Genomic DNA, 25,886 nt, shown 5'->3' with positions numbered 1-25,886 from the left:
CGACATTATTCGTGTTATTCATGTGTCCAAGAATAGCTGGAGAAGTATATTGAATGGTTCCAAGTGGACCTCGTGCGGGTACAAGTGGAGCCAATTACAGAGAAATATTTTTTATTTTTGTTTCAATTCACGAGAAAAATTTAATGATCGCTCGGACTGTATTTAGAAAAATGACAAAAAATTCAGTGGCAATTGAGAAGAATTCTTTTTAATTGGAAATTTATCCGCGACAATATCAGGGGAAATTAAAAATAAAATTCCTAGATTTTTCAGTGACAAATCGCCAATTATAAATTTCGGGAAATGTAATGCCTCCGAAAATAATAAAAAATCGGTCTTCTCGAGGAGTTACGGGGACTGAGGTGGGTGTGGTTGCGGAAAGAAGGAAGAGTACCAGCGAAAAGGGGAGATTTTAATCGGTCGAGGTCGTAATAAGGTCTCTCACGGAATATTGCAGTGCTCAACACCTCTCCGCGTTGACGCGTGACTCTAACTATAGGTTGACAATGACCCGGATGCCATGCATTCACACTCCTGTTTGGTCTCTGATGCCTAATCTCTGGGTTTTGGGTTTCGTGACGTTTTTTTCGGGGAAATCTGGGGATTTGGCTTGAGGTGGGATGACGGTGGGTCTGAGAATGATTGAGGAATTGAAAAAAAATTAGACTTCAATTTTAATACCTAAAAATCTTTGGAAATAAATAAATTATTGATTTACACTACTGCAGCGGAAATGTAATGGAAATTAAATTTTTTAACTATCAAAAAAATTTTTCTACATCTGTAATTCCTCCCCAGGCAGCCCCGCCCCCGCTCCTCGCTCTCATAACGACTCATACCTAATACTCGAAACTCGTGAATAATATGAGTTATGCGTACAACCCCTAGTTATTGGTCGAGGCCAAGGGATGCCTCTCAAGTCCAGTCAGTCTTGTGACAGGTTGCCTCTATGTTCCACGTGTTTCAATTTCCCAGTGCACAGAAGACACCCCCTGAGCTCCCGAAAATCCCCAAAATAATGTACTTTATCAGAACTTTGAAAATCATAGCCAGGGGGGGATGATCATCGCCAGGAATCACCAGGATTTCACGTACGAATAAGTTTCAAGAAATTCCTGGGATAATTCTACTAGATTCTAGTGTAATTCGTGAATTTCTCCACATCCAGCAGATGATTTTGTGATGAGCATCAGTGGTGCAGGTGACAGTTGAGGTGGCCAAGTGAAATTTAAGTGGATGATCCATTGAGGAAGTTAAAAAATGACAGTGAGACTCACGTGCTAGAGCCGGACAGGCAAGACCCTGATTATGCCGATCATGCTGAAGATGATTGATATCTTTGGCTCCCTCAGATCTCTCTTCAAGGTCCAGAGGGCATCAGAGGATACCTTCATATTTCGTCTTCACTATCGCGCAACAGTGGCATTTTTACTCGCTGGCTGTCTGACCCTAGCATGCAAGAGTATATCAGGCTCACCAATTCACTGCGAGAGCTCAGGTGCTGTCGACAAGGAAGTGCTCGAAACTTTCTGCTGGCTGCACACGACGTACAGCATGATCAATGCATTCAATGTGACGATTGGACGTGCTGTACCATATCCTGGTGTTACGAACAGCAAAACCGATGTTCACGTACATAATCATCATCCTCTGGTGAAGCAGCACAAGTATTATCAGTGGGTGATATTCGCTCTGCTGCTTCAAGTAAGAAGGTTTCAGCACAGGGAAAAAAAATATTGGTAGTTAAATTCTCGAGATAATAAATAATCTATAAAATATATGATTTATATATATAAATAAACGGAGAGAATTTTTCTTTGAAGAGAGAACAGTGAGATGAGAATTTTTCGAGGCAAAGGATTTTATTCTTCTTTCAGAGTAATAGAGAATTTAATTTTCGAGGTATATCAGGAGACGTTTCCCATAAAAATTGACTGCGTCAAAAAACTGCAATTTTCTCGCACAATAAATTCTAAAAATAGAGATGATAAATTTTTAACGATTTCAAAAGCCCTAAAGCGTCTTTTTGCTGGCGCTCGCAGTCCGAAAACCTCAACCAGCCCCAAATAAAAATCCCTCCCATCGTCACGCACTCTGCATTACCACATTTGGCACCAATCCAAGTACAACCTCGAGATGGCAAAAGTGAATTCAACCGCGGGACACATTCACTGCATTATTCAGTACGTACATATCCACTCGACAAGTTCATTGACACGGCCAGTGAAAAAAATCTCCTTTGGAAAACGTGAAACAAGGGATAGAGGTGTGCGGTGGAGGCATCGGAATATTCCGGAATTAGTGGTCTTCCCAGGCTCGTGTCAGCCTTCCATTGTTCCGTACTCTCGGAGTTCCCTCACACGCTCAGTCTCCAAGATTCCGCGAGGAACTGGTTTTTCGTGTTTTCTATGATTTAGTTTGCGATCCTGGCAATCACTTTCATTTACTTTTCATATTAGAAAGGATTGTGAGCCGATGGAGGTTGATAAACACTTTCTGATTAAAAGTTGGGATAAATATTCGCGGGAGGTTGATAAAAGCCCTTTCGGGGATGAAATAAATTAATTAAGAAGCGCGAAGAAGAGCTTGATAAAAAGCTCTGGATAAGGAGCTGAATTTAGCGTTTTGTGTGTCTCCCTCCCCCATTATTTACTCGAGTTTCATACATTTCCTCTTCTTCTGAATATGAATATCACGGGTTAGTTTCTTGGGGTGTTGGATTAATGACTCAGTAGCTCAATACCATAATTCGCAGGATGGTTGAAAGGAATGACCGTAGCACACATTCACCGATGTAATTAACGATCCAGCGAATGTCTTTCTCTATCCACGAGCAGTGGAATCCACACGTTCGAATGCCATTACACGCTCCTGTGCTTTCGATTTTTCCACCGGTGGAAAAGGTCCAGCTCGGCTGGATAAAAGATATCTTTCGCCTTTCATGAGTATGCTGCATGATATCCGGTAATTAACGGCCTGAAGATTCCACAGGGCAACTACCGATGATTTCAAAGTAAAGATTTCTAGGGAATAAAAGCCGGTGAATAAGTTGCTTATGTTCGGAGGGGATTTCTTTTGGATTTATTGAAGTACTCGGGACCTCGAGGGGAACAATGTAATTGGAGCCGCGAGGAATCTCGATGTGCTTGCGGTTCTGGGGAATTGCCAGTCCAAATAATTAATTCCCCCGGAGAGAGAAAAATATTTAATATCCATTCTACTGAGGGTTTTCAGTAATTAATTAATTCATTAATTCGCATGATCAAGGCGTTGATTGATTGGGTCAATTTATTTGTTTATCTTAGAGGATTTTTATCGGGCAATGAGGGATCAAGTTAATTCCCATGAAATGGCGAATAATAGAGACGTTGAGAATTTTTTTTATGGAATAAAAATAGTTAATATTACCCGTTAATGAAAAAAAGTGTAATTTTCATTGCTGTCCTACTTGGGACTTTAAATAACTTTAACCACCCCATAAAATTCATCTTACACTCCATGAACATCATAAAATTTGAGTGAATTTTACGAACTACCCAATGAGAATCCCATAAAAATTTTATTAAACTAGAAAGACATCTCTTGGAATTCACTGAGAACCTTCTGCTTCGAGGAGATGAACGGTATAACTTCGGATGAGCGGTTGGTGAGATAAAAATTAGAAAGTCTACTATCGGAGGAAGGGAATAATTTATCCAATATTAATAACGGATTGACTTTTTATAATTTACCTAAAAATGAAGGTAACGACGTTGGGAATAAAAAAATGACATCAATTATTCTGCTCGAATCTGTACAACAGTTGGGGCTCCTCAAACCCATGTACTCCCCTCCTGAGACAAAAGAAATCGCATGCAGATGCCAGCTGATATCACCAAAAATAAATCCCTCCCGGCATTGTCCGATGTTTCGTAAGGATGCCCCTCCCTCGTCAAAACAAATATTGGACACGAGTGAGCGGCCGAGACAATGGAACTGCCTCCGGGGCTGGGCCTCTATCTAAATGAGGACACATCCCTCAGCCCCCATGTTATTACAAAAGTGTGGAAAATCATTCGACGCTGAGTGCAGAATAACGTGCAACCGCAGCTCAAGTGGCTTTGTGAAATTGCTTTATGACTCCTTCGTCGGTGCATGACGAAAAATCCCAACGTGCGAGGCACATAACCCTCCCCCAATCCCTCAACCGCGCACTCGCGTTACTCTTCTATTAAAGCAAATATATAACGCTGTAAATTTCAGCAAACTGCGAGTTACGAGTGCGAAATAGTTATTTATGATTTCCTTAGGAAGGCCTGAGGATGGCTGAGTATTTTCCATTTATCGGGGATATTGATCGGCCAATCCATCATTCTCTCCTCCCGATTTTCTCATGGGGGAAAATTTTTTGGAGCTCTTGAAATTAATTTAATGAATGATACAGAATATTTTTCATTGGAATATGCGGAATTATTTGCTCAAAATTCACCAACAAAAATTTACAAGTCACAAAGAATCCCATTATAAATTCTTCCCATGTGCGAGTGCAAAACCTTCACTTACCCTTCCCCTCCAGTATATCCTCCCCTATCAGTACCCCTGATCACCGAAGAATTCATCATCCCCCCCTTTCCCTCAGCATTCTATAATTAATGTGATGCTGACCTCGCCATTAAAAGGCCCAAACCAACCGTGAAATAATCATCCGACCTCTTGCTTTCGTCTACTTCCAGGCAATACTGTTTTATACACCGAGATGGTTGTGGAAGGGCTGGGAGGGCGGCAAGATTCACGCCCTGATGATGGACCTCGACATCGGTTTGTGCTCCGAGGTCGAGAAGAAGCAGAAGAAGAAAATGCTTCTCGATTATCTGTGGGAAAATCTACGCTACCACAACTGGTGGGCCTACAGATATTATCTCTGCGAAGTGCTTGCCTTGCTGAACGTTGTCGGTGAGTTGGTTAAACCTGGGGGGAAGGGGTTAATGCGTGAAAAAACTGAAGTTCTCTCTTGTCTTTGTTTACCATAAAACATAAAGCAAACAATTTTTTGAAACGTTTTTGGCTCCAAAATCTATTAATCGTAAATTCCTACACGAGAAATAAATCTTGATACAACAATTTGTTGCACTGGCCAAGTCGAAACAATCATCGCGTGGCGATAAACAATAATCGTGGTAATGTACCTCTGAATGAAAGCGATTCCTACAATTTCCGGTTATTTGGCACCTACCCACTTGGCTCGTGCCGAATGGGACCAGCAATGAAAGTTATAATGGACAGTCATCATCATAATCTTGTGATCAGTGCTCCTTAAACATTCAAAAATATCGTGAACAATTTATCCACTTAATATACGTATTACAAAAAATTAAATTGATTGAATTTATCATTGCGAACTGTTGAGTTAATTTTTTTATGCACAGGTCAGATGTTCCTCATGAATCGTTTTTTCGACGGTGCATTTCTCACGTTTGGCATCGACGTACTGAGGTTCATAGAGTCCGACCAAGAGGATCGTGTCGATCCCATGATCTATGTTTTTCCGAGGATGACCAAATGCACTTTTTACAAGTACGGAGTCAGTGGAGAAGTGGAGAGACACGATGCTGTGTGCATACTTCCGCTGAATGTTGTCAACGAGAAAATTTATGTGTTCCTTTGGTTCTGGTTCCTGTTTCTTGGGATTCTCAGCCTTGTGACTGTTTTGTACAGAGTGAGTCACACATAATTGCACTGAATTGATATTTAACTTCCAATTCAAAGGATTTCCAAGGATTCCATTTGTTTGTAATTTAAGACCAATTGCGAATTAAAATAATTAATTTGTTCTTTACAGATTGTCATAATATTTTCCCCTCGCACCAGAGTGTACCTCCTCCGCTTGCGATTTCGTCTCGTCCGACGAGATGCGGTGGAGACAATAGTCCGTCGAAGCAAAGTCGGCGATTGGTTTCTCCTCTACATGTTAGGGGAAAATTTGGACACTGTCATCTATCGGGATGTGATGCACGAGCTGGCGAACAAATTGGCTACTCGACATCAACACGGTGTGCCCGGTACAAAAGGAGATCTGCAAGAGGCCTGATGCAGGTGCGATGATTCATTGCTGCACAGTAGATTAGGAACTTCATGCTGTTTGGCATTGAAACGGTTTTAGACTGGAGCCAACGGTATATTTGTCAGGTGTGATTGGCCGCAGTTTGTTGGACAGTGCAAACACGATATCCTAATATTTTTTTTAATTGGACATTTGTGTCCAAAATCGAGGAAACTTAGAGGGAAAAAGATTATGGATTTTCTTTCCAGAGACCTCTCTCTTTGAATTTTTTCGAGAAACCAGCGCCTGTATCGTGCACATCTCCGGGATGATAATGAATGAACTAGGAAGTGCCCGAAAGAAGAACGATATCGTGAATAAAAAAGGCAATGAACATTAACGACGTCCAAGTGATGTTTCGTATCTCAAAGTACCAAACTGGTTGCATTGAATCGTCCAGTCGCTTCTCCAAGATGAAAACGGGTTCTCAAAAGGCATTCTTTCTGACTGCTCCCGTCTGTTCACCCATCGTCGAGCAGAATAAACGAGATTGTAATTTTATTGTGCAAGTGCCAAAGTTAAAAGACGTGCCATCTCAATTGTAATTGTCCTGCAACGAGGAGACGACGAAAATGAACAGTTGAAATTTGCGAATCGTTGATTCGGAGAATTTCATTCAATTATAGGATTAAGTATTATTTAATTCGCTTGAGATTAACCGACGAATCTAGTCCTTTTCTAGTCAAATCGGAAGATTGTTGGAATTGTTTTAATATAATAGACGAAGAGGGAGATTTTACGACAGGTTAGATCTGTCGATGTGTCACTCATCTGCCATTTTCGCCTTATTTTTTGTAATCACAGTGGTGTGGAGGACCAAAGACGAGGTTTTATTATTTTTCGATGATTAAATAATCCTCAATTGTGCCTAATTCTTGAGAATACTAAACTGTCGAAGATTTTTAAAATGTATGAACGAGCGAGGATGGAGGGAAAATAAAATGTACCCGAAATTACTGAGAAAAAGGAAGAGAAGAAATATAATAAAGAGAAAATTTCTAGCAGCCCTTTACCCATCAATTTGCCACGGGCTTTTTAAATTCCATTAAATACTTAAATTAATAGAATTAAAATAATGATAAAAATGTACGAACGTACGGTAGGCGAGACCAACAAATTAAACTCCTACGACCTTTTTCTCTAACCTCCAGTCTATCGCCTAATCAATTTAATTCCACAGAGAGAACGAGAAAAAAAAAGTTAATTCAACAGAGAAGAGCAGATAACAGAGGGGATGATGGAGAAAAATAGCCGGGGGCATTGCGGAAGTGGTAATAATATATATTCCGCGATGGTGATGCAAAAGGAATACGATAGAAATCGAAATAAAAATGGTGAGAGGGACGCTCGTGCGGGCGAATGAATGGGACGGGGGCTCTCCAGCGATATACCCCCGGAACGATATCTATCCAGTGTATATTTTCCCTTCACTTCTGTCCACCAGGAGGGGGATACGAGAGAGTGCGTACTACCGATAACCCAGGGAGCTTAGCTGCCGTATTCGGTGACCACTTCTCAGTTTCCTTCGCCCGTATAAATGCATCCTGAGGGCCTCCACACACAATCCAACCGGTTTCATCATTTCCCTCCCCTCTCTTTAAATATATACATATATATATATATATATGTTTCTGGGGGCCTTTGTTATTTTTTTTACCTGCGGATCTTCTCGAGTGACTGTTTTATCTCATTGCATCTTCGCGGTCACCAGGAGTGGCTCCGAAAACACCGGGCGGCATTATCGCAACACCACAACTGAAAGTGCCGACGTAATTTTTAGGCCGGGGAGTGTTAAAGGGGTTTCAAGACTCAGGGGTTATTGTTTTTTGCGGCGAGGGCCCTAACCACTGGCTTTAAATGTTTCTTAATTTTTTATTACTCCGTCGTTGCAGCTCTCTCGAATTGCATAATTTTGGAGGATTTTTCTTGATTAAGCTTTTGATAGAAATAAATGTCGCATTCCTGAATAAATTTCGCAACTTGAAAAATTTCAAGGTTTTCGTGTCTCTGGACAATTGCGTAAGAGAAAAGTGGTTTCCCGGTAAAGGAAAAAGCCGAGGACTCACTGTGGCCCGAGGTGTCCACTACTCTTTTTACGATTCTCTCCAGTGCATGTGAAGTACGTCATTCCCATGCGAGAGAGAAATCACTTGGCATTTAGCATTGCCTCGACGTTTCCGCAATTGAGGGAGAGGATTCTTCAAAAGTCGGAATATCTTCCGGTATAACGGACGCCCCGAGTTATGAATTATGAACTGGTTCAATAAAGGGCTTGAAACGAATAGAAAAATTTTTAACGCGACCAGGAAATATTTTTTTTCAATTTTATAAGAATAAAGTATGATAAATAGGGGTATTATTCAATAAAAATAAGTGAGATTACGTTTCCATTTTTCTGACGGCCTCACCAATGCTCCTGTTATCAGTGAGGTTTCCTTTCTACACGACACCCCTCACGAATGTCTTCGAGTGTAGGTTCACAGCACTGAAATACTCCATAAAAAGCTGCCACACCTCGCTCTCCTGGTTGACATAACGTTTATGTCACTTTTCAGCTTCGCAACACCGAACTCGTTTCCGTGAAAGGAGTTTCATCAGAAACCATACAAATATTTAGACCACAAATATTGAAAAAAACAAGGGAATCTTCATACTGCAATTTTTTATTCGGTGGAACTCATTTTTTCCCTCAGCATATTTCATTCATTTCTTTTTTCGATTATAAAAAATTTAAGACACCAGAATCTTCGTGAGTGAAGTGAATCGAGGGAATTGAATTCGCTCTCGGGATGGAATGGAACAGTTCACATCGGTCTTGAGAGGAATACCTTGGAGGCAATGGTAGATATCAGATGAATTCAATGATACGCGACATCATGTCAGAGAATTCTTGAACTAAAATTATGGGGATACGCCGGGAGGTTTCCAGAAGCTCCTCCCACATGAAAACGTTACTTTCAGTTGACTTTAGCAAACTTGTTTTTCAATTTTCCTCGGGAGTGTGTAACAAAACATGAACTTGAAGGTTTAAAATACTTTCACCCATAAAATATCGAGCCCCGAAAAAACCAAAATAGCCCGCATCACTGACCCATTTAACCGCATCCCTTCAATATCCATTGAGCACCTCAACGCAATTGGATATCCCGCAAAACGAATCCTTCGCGCCTTGATGCGTCGGCACGAGGATCGCCTTGAAGTCTTTGACTTTTTATTAACTGGAATATAAGCTGGCCAAGCCGGTACACGGCTCCCACCGCCGACGCTCCTCTTATTGCACCCCTCTCCACCCCTCGGTGCCCCCTTGGCCGAACAACGACGATATTATCCCCCCACGAAACACGTGCGCACACGTGAGAATGCGTATACTCTCGTTCGCATTCGCAAAGGATATATGGACAGGAGGATGAGGCGCAAAACGAAGTCCTGGCTGACGCGAAGGGGCGGGGGCAGGGAGGGCTGCAAGTGCAGGTTAGAAGCCGAGATCTTGATGAGGATCTTAAGCCGGGGTGTCGGCGAAACGATCCCGCGTGCCACTCTGGAATTAAAGAAGAAAACGCGACACCGCACTTTTTTTTCCCCCCATCTTTTATTCATTATTTTCTCTCTTTACGCGCGACGCAACATCTGGCATGAAGAGGGACAGGGGATAAATCGCAAATGCCGTGTGAGTGTGTGCGATGGGTAGTGTAACGAGTATCACGGGGAAGATTCGATCGGGGGAATGCCAATTAATCGCATTGGAACGACTTCTTTTTGTGGAAATTCAGGCGAGTTGAGTCGTTCCCAGGAGGGATGAGAAATATTTATTTACCGTTCAGTGGGGGAGATTAGTCGTTTTTTTTTTGGGAGGAGGAAGGTTGTGAGATGACAGGTAGATAAAAAAAATTATGGCAATTGATCGACAGCAATTGAAAATATTAAAAATATGTCTCATCTATTTTTAATAGTATAATTTTTTTTGCACGTGCCTTGCTACTTCTTCCGACCCACCCCTCATTTGTCGGATCACCCCAATCCTCCCCTCCCCTGAATTTAGCATTCCAGCAATGAAAATGCACATTGGGATACCTCGGGGCGAGGTTTCAGGCGCCGCCAATGAGGTTAGTGGCCGCGCGCTCGAGTTCGAATCCCCTTGACGTTATATACCTTTACATATGTAATAGTACAGCTCCGCGTACGTGAGAATAACGCGGTGTATTCTCATCGTCTGTAAGGAGCCCAAGCAAGGCTTGACTCCTAGTGTCTTCCTCTCCCTATGCCAGTGCCGGTTGTGTATGCTGCATTCGCCAATGTGTGCCCTCCAGCCGATGCCACTTGGAGGCACTCCACTGTGCCAACAACGTTGAGTATCCTACAACGTGGGTGTACATATATGCGTATGGAATTGTAGGTACATAAACCGAGCCTTGTGTACCCAATCGTTTTGATTCTGTCCGTTGAATCATCGAGTTTATGGGGTTCAGGGTAGCTCCAGGAGGCGCATTCTGAGGGCTTTGGGAGGAGGGGAGAGGATGGGGCCGTCTCAGGCTTGTGGGTGTCACCCAGAAAATTTTGCTGAGCCGGGGATTATTCTGCAACTGACGTCCGGATGATAACGATTATGATGAGGGCTTTCCGGGAATTATTTCGATAGCTTCTATTATGAATGGGAATTTCTTGCCCGGAGGGTTTGAGGGTGCGCTATATCTTCTCATCATATACACAACTGTATAATAACAGTAATAATAACGATGATAAAGTATGCAGTGAATAAAAAAATTCCACTGAATAAATAAATAGTAGTAATAGTCGTGAACTGAACTTCATCAATTATCCAATGAATGTGGAGACCTGCTACTGCATTTTTTTATTCAAGAAAAAATTTTGAATTCACCAGAAACATCTGCCATGAAAAAATGGTTATTTACTTCGATACTGTATTTAAAAAATATCGATACAATAGTTCAATCCGACGTGAGCCCCTGAATCCTGGAGATATGGAGTACATATTGGATCGCAGCCAGATCTATCTCGTCCATTTGCCATTAATTTGGGGATGTGGAGATGTGCCAATTGGAAAATTGGTTGGAGACAAAAATGAGTCTATCGGGTAATGGGAAAAATATCGCTAGTGGCCATTGATACCCGGATTTTTTGCCGAGGTGAACGAACTCATGTACATGTGGACTCCAGATTTTGTCAGAGGAAGAAAAATCGCTCAGTGTGCGGCAATTCCTATTCACTGAATCATTAATTTAAATATGTACCTCGTGTGTAATCATATGTTTACGTCGATCGACGACCTCACGCACTCGGTAACACGCGCCAACGTCACACGATCCCCCATGCGTAAATATTCGGAAATTGCCTGGGATATTGGCAGAGAACGTGTTCTCCACACCTGGGACTATTCGACATGTCCGGCGTCTTTATTTAATATTTTTGCAATTCAGTTCTGTTCAGTCTCATTTATTCCTCTTGGAAGATATACACGCTATCTCGACGACAGTGGAGGCGAAATAAATTAATACATTATGTGACATAAATAAATAAATTTGTTCTGCTGAAATTCTAAGACTCCTAGATTTTCTCCAATTTTTTAATTCAATGTTTTTTCTTATTTACACGATGTTGGACATCAGGGCATCTCCTTTCCCGTTAGTAGACGATAACTAATGGACAGATTATCTCAGAAAATTCTATTGGAAATTTAATCTTCAGAATAAAATTAAAATTTTTCCTGTAAAATATTTACAGCACGTGAAAAATTCAATTTTTATGTTCTCGAAATCCCTCGATGGTTTTTTACACTTCAACGTATTGGATTACGGATGTGAGTGGCAAGGTACTATGACAGAAAGTCAAATTGCGAATGGGCTTCATCCATCAGGATTTATATGGACAGTTAATTGAGAGATATTTTTACGAAACAAATACGAGAACCCTTTTCCACATACGGTGAAATGAATTCACGTTTGTTGAGCTTTGGCGTAAAAAAAATACGCGTGAATCCAGGAAAATATGGAATAAGTGTGAACAACTAAGATTCATTCCCCATTTTTTTCCAATCCACTCACAATTCACTTTATACTTCACCTGTTGAACTTTTTATTTTTCCATTGGCTTCCAATTCCCATGATTTATTCAGGAGAATGTGCTGGAAGAAGTAGAAAACGTCAGATTTAACCGGAATGAACAGAAGAAAAAAACCCCACAACTCCCCATTCCGGACTTCGCTCGGTCTGATCCGAGCCGTCGCGTTACTACTTAATATGTGCCCCACCGCCGCGCTGCGGGGATATCTCGAAGAATAGCTCCCTTATTTTATTTCCCTTCGATCGTTGCATGAAAATCAAAAGTACTTAATCATTTACAATAAATAAATACCCAATAATTGATCATCTCAATTTTATTGCATTAAAAATTCTTGACACTAAAAAATATCAAAAGTTGATGAATCTGTCTCATCTCCGGAAGGTCCCATGACACCCGCTGCATACAAATTACCCCCTGTACTCGGGCCACCTCCCAAAAACAAGAGAGATAATCATTGAAAAACCGGTTGTCCCTGAGTTACCCCAGAGCCGTCGAAACCCCCGTTTTAATTTCCCCCGGAGAACAAGAGTATTCCCGAAAATAAAGCCACAAGAAAACATCAAAAGAGCCTGAGATTCCCCGGGGCTGAATGCTTAAAAGGTTTTACGATTTCATTTTCATTTTTTCCCCCTTCATATTCATCTCAATATATCTCTCCCATGTATTTATCTCTCTTTCTCAATTTTGCAGACTCCTCTTGCCGAGCGTTAGCGCACTTCAACGGAGCTCTCTGTGTCCGGCTTGTGCCTGAGACCGTAAAAGGCGAGCAGAAGGCCTTGGGGCGCCCACGCCCTCTCCCTCGGCCCCTTCCCCCCGCGCCACCTTATCTCCTCTTTGCCTCCTGCCATTTTTCTCTCCCGGACTTTTCTCTTTTTGATTCGAAAATCCCACACACCGGTGGATCGCCTCAGCGCATTGTTTCAGCGATCAAGAATCACTCCTCACAATCTACGCGAAATGAAATCGTAATATCAATGAGCTATCACCACGTGAGGGAGGGGATGATTAATTGATTAATTTTTTATCAAAAAACATTTTCCAAATTGAAGAGGATGATAAACCCAATTTTTTAAATCTTGAAGCACGTAGTATCAATGATCGTTAGGTTGTAATGTCTAGTAGGGACACCCCGAGGGTGAAAACTGAAAGATTGATTGAATAATGATTGGCGATCACTCGATCCCTCCGCGATAAATGACTTCCAGTATTGTTCCCTGCCATTCAGGTCAGCTGGTACTCCCAAAAGATCCGAAAATTCGCTTTCAACTGTTAACCGCCAAAAAAAATAGAAAAATAAATCACATCAGTGGCTTAAAAAAATGTTGAGCTAAAGAACTCCCCTCCGGGGTTGACCACAGCCCCAGCCCTCCCCTGGCTCCGCAGAAACATCTCAAAGTGCTCCGGTGCGTCGCGGCACCGGCGAAACCGAAGAAAACGAGAACAACTCGATCTCGAGCGAGCGAAGAATTTTCCATCTGTGTATTCTCCCCACGACCACACTGTTATAACAACTCTCAAAATACATAAATAAGCGTGCCTGTGACACTACCACAATCGCGCTTAATCGCGGAGGGGCCCTACGTGTGAGCCGGTGGAAGGGATACGGCGACTGGTGGGACCTGGCGACCCACCGGGGCCTGCGGAAGGGGGAGGTGGTGAGGCGCTCGTGTTGGTGAACGTCGGTGACGGACGTTGTGACCGCTGGAGGAAGGGGTAACGGGTTCCTTGGTATGACTGCAGGGGCCACTGTAGCGGGTAACGAGCGTCGTTGCCGCGGATCAGCCGACAGTCTCGATTGTTTCACCGTACCTGCGACACCTGCGTGTGTAATTCGCGTTTTTGTGGTTTTTTCGACAATTGTTGGTGCGACGGGAGGTGATAGCGACACGCGGGACACACTGAGGTACGTCACCATGATGGATAGAAGGGGGGACGGGTGTGAACGGCAGCTGTCAAAATTTTCCCCGGTTTATTTGGAATGTTTCAGTTTTGAATGGTTTTCGGGGGACCCCCGGGATCCACGCGTGTTTGATTGATCGTGCGGCGATTGTGTGCGGGCCCACCTGCGTTATTATGGGACTTTGGGCTCCGTTTCGTGCTGTGCAAGCGGGAGCGAGCGAGCCATAACGGAACACGAGTTTCCTTCAACAGAATCGCAAAAAGGAGAAATATCCGCGGCTGTGGTGGCTCCGGAGGGGGGCTTGACCTGTTCAGGAGGATTGGGGGATTGTCGGGGTGATGGGTCGCTGGGATTTCTGGGGTAACGGGATGCTTAGGGATTTGGGAGGGCATACAGGACCTTTGAGGTGTGATGGATTTGAATATTGCCTCCCATAGTACTCATTAATTATTCGTCAAAATAAATTGCAATCTGGTAATTATTATTTTACGCTACTCATCAGATCAATGGCTCATTATGAAAATTTTGAGTGCTCCGTCCGCCTGTTCAATTCATTTACACAACTGGAAACACTTATTCTCTTCAATTTTCTAACCACGAAAATGACGATTCACTTCTGGTATCTGAGTAACCGGAAAAGGCGCAGTATGGGATTCGTAATTCAACTCCATCAATTGTTCAGCCCCATCCCATTCTATTCAGCGAGTGAAAGTCAAGCCTAAAACTCCTGTTCATTAAATCATCAATTAAATTGACATAAAAGTATAAACAGACGATGAAAAAGGAAGTTGGAGAGAAATTCTCTCCTTCACGGTTGACGGCCCACTGGACGTATTCCGATTACCACGAAAAGTTTCACTTTTCAGAACTTTCTTTGCAAGTCCATATCGAAAACAACAATTCCCTTTTGTTGATAGCAAGCCACTATCAGCTGGTAGAAATATGTGGGTAGTTTTCTCCGGAGTTTAATTTTTATTCAGTAGTCAGTGAATTCAGATATTCTGTCAATCACTTAAAAATATTATCACTATCTCAACAAGCCGCGTTTTCCATAAAAATGTCCTTTTGTTGACAGCAACCTGCCATAAAAAAATTCAAATAAATCTCGGTAACCGTGTGGGTTTGGCGAAAATGTGTGGGAGTGACCTAGAATCATTGAAAGTGTCGAAAATGTTTCAAAATCCTCGTCAATCCCGCAAGGACATCGATACCCCAAGGACAGCGACAAATGATCTACTGCCCATTGGCAATTAACCCTTGCTCCCCTCGTGCGGTACAATCAATGTTTTAATTAATAACTCAGAGACATTGAAAAATTTACGGCTCATCATTGACTGCATAATCCACGCAATGTATTTGCGTCATCTTACATAAATACGAGGACAGCATTCCAGCGAACGGGGACGCGTGTTCGTGTGTGACTGATGATATCCAGTGAGATATTTAAATGAACAAAGGGGAGTTTATTTTTAATGCAGACACCGCCCTGCAGTGGGCATCGAAGTCTCCCTGGGATGAGCTGTCATCATTTCCGAACGGAAAATTATCCTAAATCATTTCTCACGAAAATGCCATCACGTGAGAAAAATATGTAATTGATACCCTCGATCACGCGAGATGATTACGTATTTGAGAGGCTGGGGAGGGAGGGGCTTTTAAATAATTAGTGCATTTTGATGGTGCCGAGCACGCGAAGGATTTGTTCTTGGTAGAGGGGAAAAAATTAGGTTTAAGACGTTAAAAAAATATTTACATTGATTTCTATGTTGAATAAATTCATAAAAAATTTATTGGGTTTCACTGGACTGTATCTTTTGAAAAAATGGAATATTATCCAGTTCCACGACATCTCGTTCGTTGAATTGAATCAAGTCAGACGTTCGCTGCTCAGAAATTTTAACTGGAAACTATAAACTTTTTTTCACATACAAAATGTCTCTCCGCGTTTTGCTGACGCCGACGCCGGGGAACCGGTCCCGAAGGATAATGTCCTGTCAATTTTTTTCACCGGAGGTATGAGATTTTATTATCCACTCCGCCATATTGGTACTTTCGTGGGTATTTTCAGGTGGATGACGTCAGCGAGCGTTGCGAGGTGATTCACTAGAAAGGATCGGTGGATTTCACCGGAGATAGTTGCGTCCACTTTTTTGGGAAAGGAAGGGTTTTTTCGGACGTTTCTCTTGCCTCGGGAAATATATCTCTCTAAAATTGTCCAAAGGTTAATATCTATCTCTCAAAAAAAGTGTGGAGGACATCGAGACATTGACCTTATTCGGTGTGGACAAATTACATTGGGATCGCGCAGGCACAGAACGATATTCTATGATCCAATTTCAAGTGGAGGATAACTGCGATTCGATACACATTTCCACGATTTTATTTCCAATTTTTTTTAGATGGGTTTGTTGGAAAAATATCCGACACTTGATAGGGAATTTCTGGAATGTAAGTACAAGAGCCTTCCAGACTGGAAAATGCAGTGGAAATAAATTATTTGCACAACAAATATGCCCAGCGGTCTTAATTAATGGGGGGAAAGGACTCCATCGACCATAAAAAAAATTCCTAACTCGTTAAAGGTCAACAGACCTAAAAATTCACGGAAGAAAGTGCAATTCAGGAAGAGTGAAAACACAATCGATGCACCTCAAAGCCCCACACAAGCACAGTCACCTGTATCGTTGTACAAACAACACTCGGGGCGTCCTCGGCACGCACAGCCGGCGCAATTACGTGTTAGCACGAATACATTTTAAATGTGTGTACATGCATAACTCGAGGCGAACCGAAAGTAGAGTCTCGTACTGAAAACCAAAGAGTATAAACTGAAGTCAGTGAAAGTCCAAAGGCGGTTTCGTCTTTGCGCAACGAGTCGGTGCGAGAGACCAAGTGAAGTGTCTCCAGCATTACTACTCCTCTCATTTTTCCATTCCAAGGGGACAGAGAGCAACAACTTTAAAAGGATTGGAACGCGTGGGCAATATACAGTTCACGAACACCGTCAATTTGCCAGTTTCCACCGACGTCGGGCGAAGACAGAGGTGGAAATAAAAAGAATTCGCGGACGAATGGCAGACGGCGATAACGGTTGATGAATATATGGCTCGCGAGGTGCTGGAGGAAAATAGAGGACGCGGTGATAAGGAAAATTAAATTCTTTCGGTAATGCGATGCGTAAAAGTACAGTGCTTCGGTAAAGGGTTAATTTTTTAAAATTCATTCAATGTTCCAAGATCTTTTTGCCCTGAGAAGAAGGAAAATTTAGGGGAATCATTGAAATTCAGGTAGAAGAAGTAATAAATTCTATTTTAATTTATATGGACGATTAGGGCTCAACGGTACCACCCCTCCGGTCATTTTTCAAGTAAAAAAAAAATTCTGGAAAGCCCCCGACCTAAACAAATAGACTCATCACCCCGGCCAGGATCAGAATTTCAATTTCCCCCCTCACGAACGTATTTTCGCTGAGACGCGATCAGTCATGCGATCCGGTCCCCCCGGGTTACCTTCCCTCACTTAGTAAAACGCACAATACCCGACGAAGATGAGAATGAGAACGATATCCCAGACGTTGTGCCGCGCAAAATACCCAACGGCACTATCTCAGTATCGCATGTACCAAACTCACTGGTGAAGGATGGGTAGGAGATGGAGGGAGAATGTGAGTAACACAGACCCTCTTGTGATGGTGTATACGCACTGAGAATGAGTAATGGGGCAATGAAACGCTCGGTATAGAGGAATTTTGCGCACCAAGCACACGGGTTAAACCTCAACGGGGTGTGCCGTGGCTCTACCAGGATATAACACTGAATACACCTTCTTCAATTGCTGTAGCTATCGTTATTCTTCGTCGTATAAAAGCCCCTCATAGCATACAGTCGTAATTCTTCTCTTTATTAATATAAATTCTATTTTTATTATTTTTTAGGTCTGCGCTGTTGGAAAAAAAATTAAATTCCCCATTTCGCGAAAAATTCTGCTAAATTTCGGGATTTCCAAGTACGAAGACGAGATTGACAGGAACTAGTTGCGTCTGGATGGAGTTGTGTGACAGCCAACTGCCGTGAATAGTCGTGCACACCTATCGATACGTAATCGTTCGTGGAAACAGAAAAAATTATGTGAAACCTCGATGGAATGATTCTATGACTGGTTTCATCTATATAGTTCTAGTCATCCATTCGTTAGCATCGATTTTTGTTGACCTTTCCGAGATGAATAATTTGAATGTAGTGGGCGAAATCGGTAGGGAAATGTCAAAACTATTTTGAGATTATTTGAATGTGAATCCAATTATAAAATATTTCAATTAAACTGCATTAATTAAAAGAAATGGAGTTTAGGTAAATAAAAGTCGTGAAAAATATTGGAATAACGACAGCAGGAATTTTGTCGATTAATTTTTTTTCATTATCTATTTACTCAATAATGTTTTTACAACTATCATTAACCCCGATGCAATTATTCCCTCCTGACGTCTCGAGCCCCGTAATTTCCCAGGAATTTCGTTAATAAATTACGGAGAAACCGGTCGTCTAGTCGCATGTACTTGTGAAATACAGTGAGGAGAAAATAACAACAACAAAGAGAAAAAAATGATTAAAGGAAGGGAGGGTACGATGTATCGAAGATCGGACGTGCGCGTAAGACCGGAAACGGTGAAGGACGCGGTGATTATCACGCGGGGAGAAGGGAAATTCACGCATAGATGACGCTGTTTTGTTGCTCATCAGGTTCTAAAGCGTGAAAGAAGGTCCTGGCAAGGATTATATGCGACATGTACTTTTTGTTTGAATCCAATTATGATTTTAGTTATTAGTTATTAAATCGAAAATGAAATTGTTGATTTTTCTTTACATAATTGAAGAAATGTTAGAGGACATTTGGCCTCAGCCCTAATTGAATTATTTTCGTGATCACAGGGCATGAAGCCATGACGTAGCCAACATCAGACTTGGGAAGAGGTGTTACTTGGGAAAAATCATGGTGAGTAAGCGTTATTAACATTTACTCAAAATTAATTGAATGTTTTAATTAATAAATGCAAGTCTCGGCCAATTTAACAAGTGTTCCGGTATCAAAATAATTTTGCAATGAATTTTCTAAAAAAATTCCAAAGAAAAATGAAGAACTCAATTTACCCCATGGGCAAACCGTTGTCATGAGAATCTCAGGGCATTGGAATGCGCTAGTTAAATTATTGTTGTACTCGGGCTGGCTGGGAGACAGTGAGTTTAAAAAATAAGTGAATAGTGGATCCAGAATATATATTTTCATAGCTGGCAGGAGTTGGCCGTTGGTAACGGTGCCTCCTGCGCAGCGGAGCATGCCTCGGGTTTAGAAGGCTACCTTGGTGTGTTTTTCCGTGGGCCAGAGAGCACTGCTATCCCGTCGGCATTCTGTCCTTTTCCCTTCCGTTGTTGGAGAAGATGAAAACAAGAGCAGAATATTTTCTCAGAACCACACGCGTCTGTCCGTAACTCGGCAAAATTCCGCGGTAGATTCTGATTCACAGTTGATTCAGCATTTAGAATTTGCATAATTCCCTCCCCAGACATTGTGGAATGCTGGCACTTATTACATCCGTTAAAATCAATTCACTTTGTACAATTTTTTTATTATCAATCACCAGATCAAAATTATTCAAATTATTTCGTGTAAATAATCGATGGGAAAATGGAATACATCACAGCAAAATAATATCTTGATCGGGAATTTAAATTCCTTTGAAATTCCCGCAACATCGAGTTCCTTTCGGGGGATCAGTTGTCGTTTTTTTGCCCCTGGAACTGAAGGTGAGGCCGGTTAGGACTGATCCAACAGACTGCAGAAACGCATCGAGGCGTGAGATAAGGAGTGACTCCCCGACAAGATCAGCCGGATCACGTCCCAGAGTCATACACCACCTCGAAACACACATGGTAACACTGTTCACCTTGTAAACACGATGGAGGATGCCACACTATCTTTCTCCATCCATCCAGATACACAAAAACCGCAGGAGGAAAAAATATCTTTCATTTCTGTTAAAGTTCCGGGATTATTTTCAATTTCCATTTTCCTCATTAATATTTTCTTTCAAAACATAAAGTTGGATTGAATATTTTTCACATCTGCATAATTAATAGACCTTCAAATTATTTTAAATAAATCCCATAATTTACATCAAATGAATTTAATGTATGGGTCAATAAATAAATTACTGAAATTATTACTCCAACATTGACATCGCGCATGAATTCCATTTCCACCCTATTCACCCGAAACATTGGGTATGGAAATTATATATCGACTTCATATCCTTCTCGAAATATCGTCCACTGACTGGAAACAATTTACCCCAGTACTTCACCACTAAATCAAGCCTTTCTGCGTCCTTGCAGCTGCAATCTGGTAATATCAACGCACGTGCACGACAAATGGTTCTTAAGAAGAGTGAAAGTTGAACTGAAAACTGGTATTCTATCCGGTAGACTGGCATTCTCGACAGGCGTTGATATCGATTTTTATTGTTATTTTTTTTTAATGAATACATTTGTACGTGCGCCGAGACCCGATGGGAATCGCGGATAAACTCTCAATTCTGTTTTATAAACCGTTGAAACCCTATTGAAAAATAGAGTAGGGATTTCTAATTTTTCTAGAAGAAAAACTTATTTCTATTGGAAAAAAAGATAATGGAATACAGGGAATAAAATAAAAAAATGAAAGGGAAAGGAAAAAGTTGGTAATAAGTGGAGTATCACCTTGACATTAATTCACCGATACTAACTACACTATTATTCATTAATTAACAGATGCGGGTGACTCTGACATTCCTGTTGGTTGCTATTGGACTCCAGGGAGTCTGTGGACAGAGCAACTATGCCTCCCAGGGGAATAGCATTGAGTATCAACCGGGACTACCACCGAGCACTGTACTCGATGGAAAAGTCACAAAGCTCGATGAATTATCACCGATAATATTTTTAAATCGAACGAAGGCATATCTAAACTGCAGCCAGGGGAGTATGGAAGTCGAGTTGAAATTTCAAGAGCCTTTTTATGGTGTTGCCTACGCGGATTTCGATAGAAATAGCGCATGCTTTGTCAGAGGACGTGGGCTGGATCATGCCAACTTGCAGCTGCCTTTAAAAGGTGGGTATTGAGACATTAACGTGATGCAATTGTGATTGAATGAGTTTTATTGATGAGTCGTAAGGGATAACTCGATCTCACTTGATCATCTGCTTTTTAGGAGTGCCTCGAGAGGTGGAGGTGATGAAAAAATTTTATAGCCAGTTTTTTATCATTCAGGGAGCTATAAAATCCCCATCAAAAGTCCACTATTTTTTACATGAAGTTATTTATGACAATCCGAGAGCGAAGTCTAAAATATTCGTTGAATTTTTATTTTGGAAAGTCGCGAATTTTATTTCGATACAATTTTGTAATTTTAAAGAGAAATTAATTTGTTTTTCCTCAGGATGCGGCACCAAACAGGATCCACAGCGAGTCTTTACGAATAATATTGTAGTGCGATTCCATCCGGGGCTTGAAATGGACGGGGATGAAGTTATTACGATAATTTGTCGATACCCACCACCAGTTACCCCAAAGCCGGACCCGATTCCTCTGCCAATGTAAGTTAATTCATCATATTCTAGGGTTTCTCGGTGTTTACATTGACTTGATAAATTCTTGCGCTCATGAAAAACATAGAAATCATTAATGATGAAGTAGTCGCCGGTAATTACTTCATAATTTTCCAAGAATTTTTCTCGACGATTAACGATATAACAGCTTCAAATGAACGTCTATTACACGAAACAGGAGTGAGAGGATATAACTTTACCATTGCAGAATCTCCGAGTCTGTAATTATAATCCAAACACACGTAAATTACACCGAATAGCTATTGTATCTCTGTAATAACGCCACTATAGGTATCATCAATATACATGTAACAGGAAAACTTCTAGCCACTTTGGTATCACATCTATTGATTTCCAATAATGCATGTGTTACCACTGCCTTTCACCACTCAGCCGAGTTAATTAACAAAATTGTTATCAAGAGTAAATTGGAATATCCTGACGAGGGAATATCAAGGACCATTAATTGTCGAGGGATAAAAATATGAGATCATTTATTATTTCAAACACGTGTTGTTATTTATATTGCGCTCGTGAATCAATTTATTTGAAATTATCGGCTGCCCGTGAAACATATGTTGTCGTGGTTTTATCATTAATGAGGATAAACTCATTAATTATATAATCGTTACCAGAGTAATCCCCGAATTATTCCCCTGTGGTGGTATCACGTGACAGGTGAAGCATTACATTCACTTTTTTTGGATTAATTATTCTCTCAATGCTGCAGGCCCATAAATAATCATCGAAACTCAAAAGTACTGATTTTTCCTACACAGTGCACCTGTCCTGACACCAGCTCCGAGTCCGCTGAATGGTCTGCAAATTCTGCTGACGATATGCGCATTGTTGTTCCTCTCGCTGCTCCTCCTCGGTCTGGGCTGTTCGTACCTCTGCCTAAAGCGTCGAAATGTCCGGGTAATTCACCGCCACCCCCTCGAGAGTGCTTCGGGATCGGAGATAACGAAGTTATCGCAGTCGTCCCTCGGTCACATATCGATGTTCGAGGGTCTGAAGATTCCGCGAGCGCACGCTCTCCTGCACGCAACAGCCTCGTCATCAGGTAGCGAAGCTAACCTCGTCATTGACCACTCAGACACCCTCCCCAGCGATTACCCGAGTGAGAGCCACTCGGAGGTGGGTATAGAGACAACTCACGCTTATGGTTTCGAGGAGGTAATTCACTCGAGCCGATCAACGACGTCATTAACCCCGGGATTATCGCACGTGGACGACATGCGATCGCTGCCGCTGTCCTCAGCCGGCTCCTACGACAACAAGGCCTTCGTCCACAGCCAGGACATGCGCGCCACCAGCTCCATATACTCAGAAACGATAGCTGACGTGGAGACATCAGGAATGACAAGCGTAACAGCATCACGAGTGTCTGTCCCTCGTCACCCGGTGGCCGTTCCAATTTCTCCCAAATTTGATGTGCAAATGAGAGTGAAGCGAGCACCACCACCACCACCAAGTCCCCTTCCCTCGGAGTCGGACGCTAGTACAGCCCTCGAGAGGAATCTCACGACCATTCTAGAGAGAGAGGAGACCACTCGATCGATGGAGAGCCCAGCCCCCAGGATGACTACCTTCTCGTACGTCCCAGAACTTCACGGACCACCGAGCAGTACAATCTCCCGTCAGCAGACACCACCAGTGTACTCGAGGATTTTGCGAAAGCAAGCGGAACGCGAAAGCTACGAAATAACTACGCATCCTCCGCCGTCGGCGACGATTCACCGGCCGAGAACGCTGAAGACATTGGACGAATTCAGCGAGACGAGAACTATGACAGAAATGACAGACGCATCTCACGCTAAATATCGTGTGGCGAGTATACTCGCACCAACACCACCACCACCACCACCGATAGCACCGACGCATGCCTCGATACAGCAGCGGGATAGTATGAGAGAGGAGGTTGAACCGCTGGTGGAGGCGGTTGTGTCGCCGAGAAGACCAGAGATAACGACCCACGAGGTTGACGACGTCTTCTTGCGAACGGTAACGGAGAAGAAGACCATCGAGGATGTGGAGAGACACCGGCGACAGGTGACTGAGTATCGCGCGAGACCCCAGCTCGATCCAAAGTGGGACGTGACAATCAGGAATTATCCGACTCAGGAACTACCACCACCTCCACCACAGTGGGAGAACTTCTCGGACGTCAGCTCAGCATCGAACTTGACGATAACGAACGAATTGAATCACAGACACCTGGAGGACGTTGACTCGACGATACAGCCGACTTACTCGCGTGCTGAGATGCCTTCGAGGTCACCAATGGGTCTGGACGATGGTGACGATAATTGGGAGACCCTGTCGCGTGTGCTGGAGCCTCAGTATGCTGGTGAGCTGACTGAGGATGATCGGGAAAAGTGGCGAGAAGTCATAACGACTGAGAGCACACTGAGAACTCTCTTGCATGAGGCTGTCGTCAAGGAGGATTATGACCTCATCAGGAAGGACGAGAGGTATCAGACACTGTTCCCGGAGACCAAGTGGGACGTTATCATCCGAATCTTGAGTCCTCCAGCCACTTCCATTGGCTCCAGCAAGAGCGGACAGAGGTACAAGCGAGGAAAGGGATCTGAGTGGGACAGCAGGTCCAGGAGGTCATCTCTGCCGACTCTCTACGAGTACGACAGCGACGGTGGCACCTCCATCAGGACTCACGACGTCCCCGGGGTGCCGTCTGAAGAGAGAAGGCGCCTCTCCTCCGCCAGGGGTGGCAGCGAGGTTGACCTGCGGTCAATGTCCGAGACCATTCGGGAGTTTAAGATGCAGAGGGACGATGTCAGCTTGAGCTCCTACGACGCTGACTCAATCGTCAGGTCCCTTAGCCAGCCTAGCCTGGTGAGATCAGGCTCGGAGTTCACGGAGCACTGGGGCTTGCCTGCCAGGAACCTCAGGACGTGGGCACCGGAGCCAGAGGAGACTGCAAGCTCTCCCGAGACGACCCCTAGGGCGGTCAGGAGGGGAGACAGGGTCGAGGTGATGACGTCCTTCAATTCGGGGCCCAGGCAGGGACCCAGTGGGGTCTCTACATTCGCTAGGTCCACTAGGTATGAGAGGGAGACTGTCAGGGTGGGGGAGCAACCCAGGTCGAGCTGGTTCACCGATGATTCGGAACCCGAAATGCAAATTTAAACGAACGATACTATGATGCTTGCCGATGGTTGGGGGTCAAAATTAAAGATCTTATCACTTCCGCCGAATTATTGAATATAGATACACTTGTTATATTCATCACTGCCCAGAGATATTTTTAACTGATGGTAAAGACATAATTCTTAATGATTGAATTTTACAAAAACGCGGAATCGTCACAAGTCACTGTAGCATCGCGGATCAACTGCCCGAACGATTCCTCGTCGATTTATATTTTTTTTTCCATTTTAACCGATCGATCTTTTTGGGTCGATCGCCGGACTTTCCACTTGCCACTCGCAAAATGATTTTTTGATAACTTTTTTTTAATGAACAATCGAGTGGGACTGTAGAGTCCGGCTGTGTCAGACGCTTTCGTTTCGATAATTGTTTATTAGATCGGAATATTCTAACGGAGGCGCCTGATAATTTCTTAGTCGCGTAACACTTTGGCTTTCTAATAAGACATCTTTCGTTTCACGTAGTAACGAGAATAAGCTGAATTAAAATCGATAAGTCGCCAATTACCCACGAGCGCTAGTGATAGTAGTCGCATAAGTGAAAACGAAAAAAAAAATCTAAAATATATGAAAACAATTAAAAACAACGGTGCTGGGTCCACGCTTCCTCTAAAATAGAATTACAGTAGATCGTAAGAAATTGTCTTTTTATAAACATGAACAAAACGTACTATGAACGAAATAAATGAGCTGTTGATGCTGAGGAGGGGAGTAATGTTGTGAAATAGAATGACGGATAACATTCAGTGGCATAATTCTACGGGAGACGTGTATCAAGGGGGAGAAAAATATATAAATGAGGTAGAAGAAAAGGTAATTGGGTCGGCTGATGGCTGCAACCCCGCTGGCACCAGTGGGAAAGGAAAGCTCAGAAAATGTTTAATTCAGGGCTTCCAGTGAGTTTGTTCATAAATGTCGGACCATCATCCCTTAATTAATCATACGAACTTGTTTCCTCTTGCCAATTTTTCTTCGATCTATTCCATACACAAATTTAATAAAGATATTTTTAATCGAAA

At 42.6% G+C, this 25,886-nt stretch overlaps 3 protein-coding genes across 14 annotated transcripts in view; 2 read left to right on the top strand and 1 right to left on the bottom strand.

Annotated features, from left to right (window-relative positions):
• Shakb (shaking B) overlaps positions 1–9,066 on the top strand; it is an 18,646-nt gene extending 9,580 nt beyond the window's left edge. For 3 of the 9 annotated variants that reach the window (XM_064127893.1, XM_064127884.1, XM_064127889.1), the window contains 4 exons: positions 4,713–4,932; positions 5,411–5,695; positions 5,819–6,072; positions 6,289–9,066. In XM_064127893.1, coding sequence (XP_063983963.1) covers positions 4,713–4,932; positions 5,411–5,695; positions 5,819–6,072; positions 6,289–6,351 — 822 coding nt within the window. In that variant the 3' untranslated portion in view covers positions 6,352–9,066. Of the gene's footprint in view, positions 1–861; positions 1,705–4,712; positions 4,933–5,405; positions 5,696–5,818 lie in introns of those variants that run through there. The other 6 variants (XM_064127885.1, XM_064127892.1, XM_064127888.1 and 3 more) reach the window with 5 other exon arrangements.
• The window catches only part of LOC135166001 (uncharacterized), a 21,039-nt gene extending 1,182 nt beyond the window's left edge, over positions 1–19,857 (bottom strand). Inside the window, exon 1 of one of the 2 annotated variants that reach the window (XR_010299614.1) lies at positions 1,478–2,233. Coding sequence is in view for 1 of the 2 variants with exons in the window: in XM_064127895.1 (XP_063983965.1) it covers positions 19,413–19,621 (209 nt within the window). In the remaining variant the exon portion in view is untranslated. Of the gene's footprint in view, positions 1–1,477; positions 2,234–19,412 lie in introns of those variants that run through there. The other variant, XM_064127895.1, reaches the window with a different exon arrangement.
• On the top strand, positions 13,902–25,886 carry Pot (papillote). Of its 3 annotated transcripts, none has more exons than XM_064127876.1 (5): positions 13,902–14,060; positions 18,986–19,049; positions 20,861–21,200; positions 21,529–21,685; positions 22,477–25,886. In XM_064127876.1, the coding sequence occupies exons 2-5, from the start codon at positions 19,047–19,049 to the stop codon at positions 24,845–24,847; spliced, it is 2,871 nt and encodes a 956-aa protein (XP_063983946.1). In that variant the 5' UTR covers positions 13,902–14,060; positions 18,986–19,046; the 3' UTR covers positions 24,848–25,886. The 3 variants fall into 3 exon arrangements, with proteins under 3 accessions (XP_063983946.1, XP_063983947.1, XP_063983948.1); XM_064127877.1 differs by lacking the exon at positions 13,902–14,060 and adding an exon at positions 17,254–17,344; XM_064127878.1 differs by lacking the exon at positions 13,902–14,060 and adding an exon at positions 17,436–17,721.

This window comes from Diachasmimorpha longicaudata, chromosome 9 (genome assembly GCF_034640455.1).
Source record: "Diachasmimorpha longicaudata isolate KC_UGA_2023 chromosome 9, iyDiaLong2, whole genome shotgun sequence".
Classification (NCBI taxonomy): domain Eukaryota; kingdom Metazoa; phylum Arthropoda; class Insecta; order Hymenoptera; family Braconidae; genus Diachasmimorpha; species Diachasmimorpha longicaudata.
The sequence above is the reverse complement of the archived record's forward strand: the minus strand, read 5'-3'. Positions and strand labels throughout refer to the sequence as shown.

What these genes read in the sequence shown, in the direction of transcription:
- Pot (XM_064127876.1), top strand. An exon ending in CTTGCAGCTGCCTTTAAAAG is followed by an intron (nt 21,201 to 21,528) that starts GTGGGTATTGAG and finishes GTTTTTCCTCAG; the next exon opens with GATGCGGCACCAAACAGGAT. An exon ending in GACCCGATTCCTCTGCCAAT is followed by an intron (nt 21,686 to 22,476) that starts GTAAGTTAATTC and finishes TTTCCTACACAG; the next exon opens with TGCACCTGTCCTGACACCAG.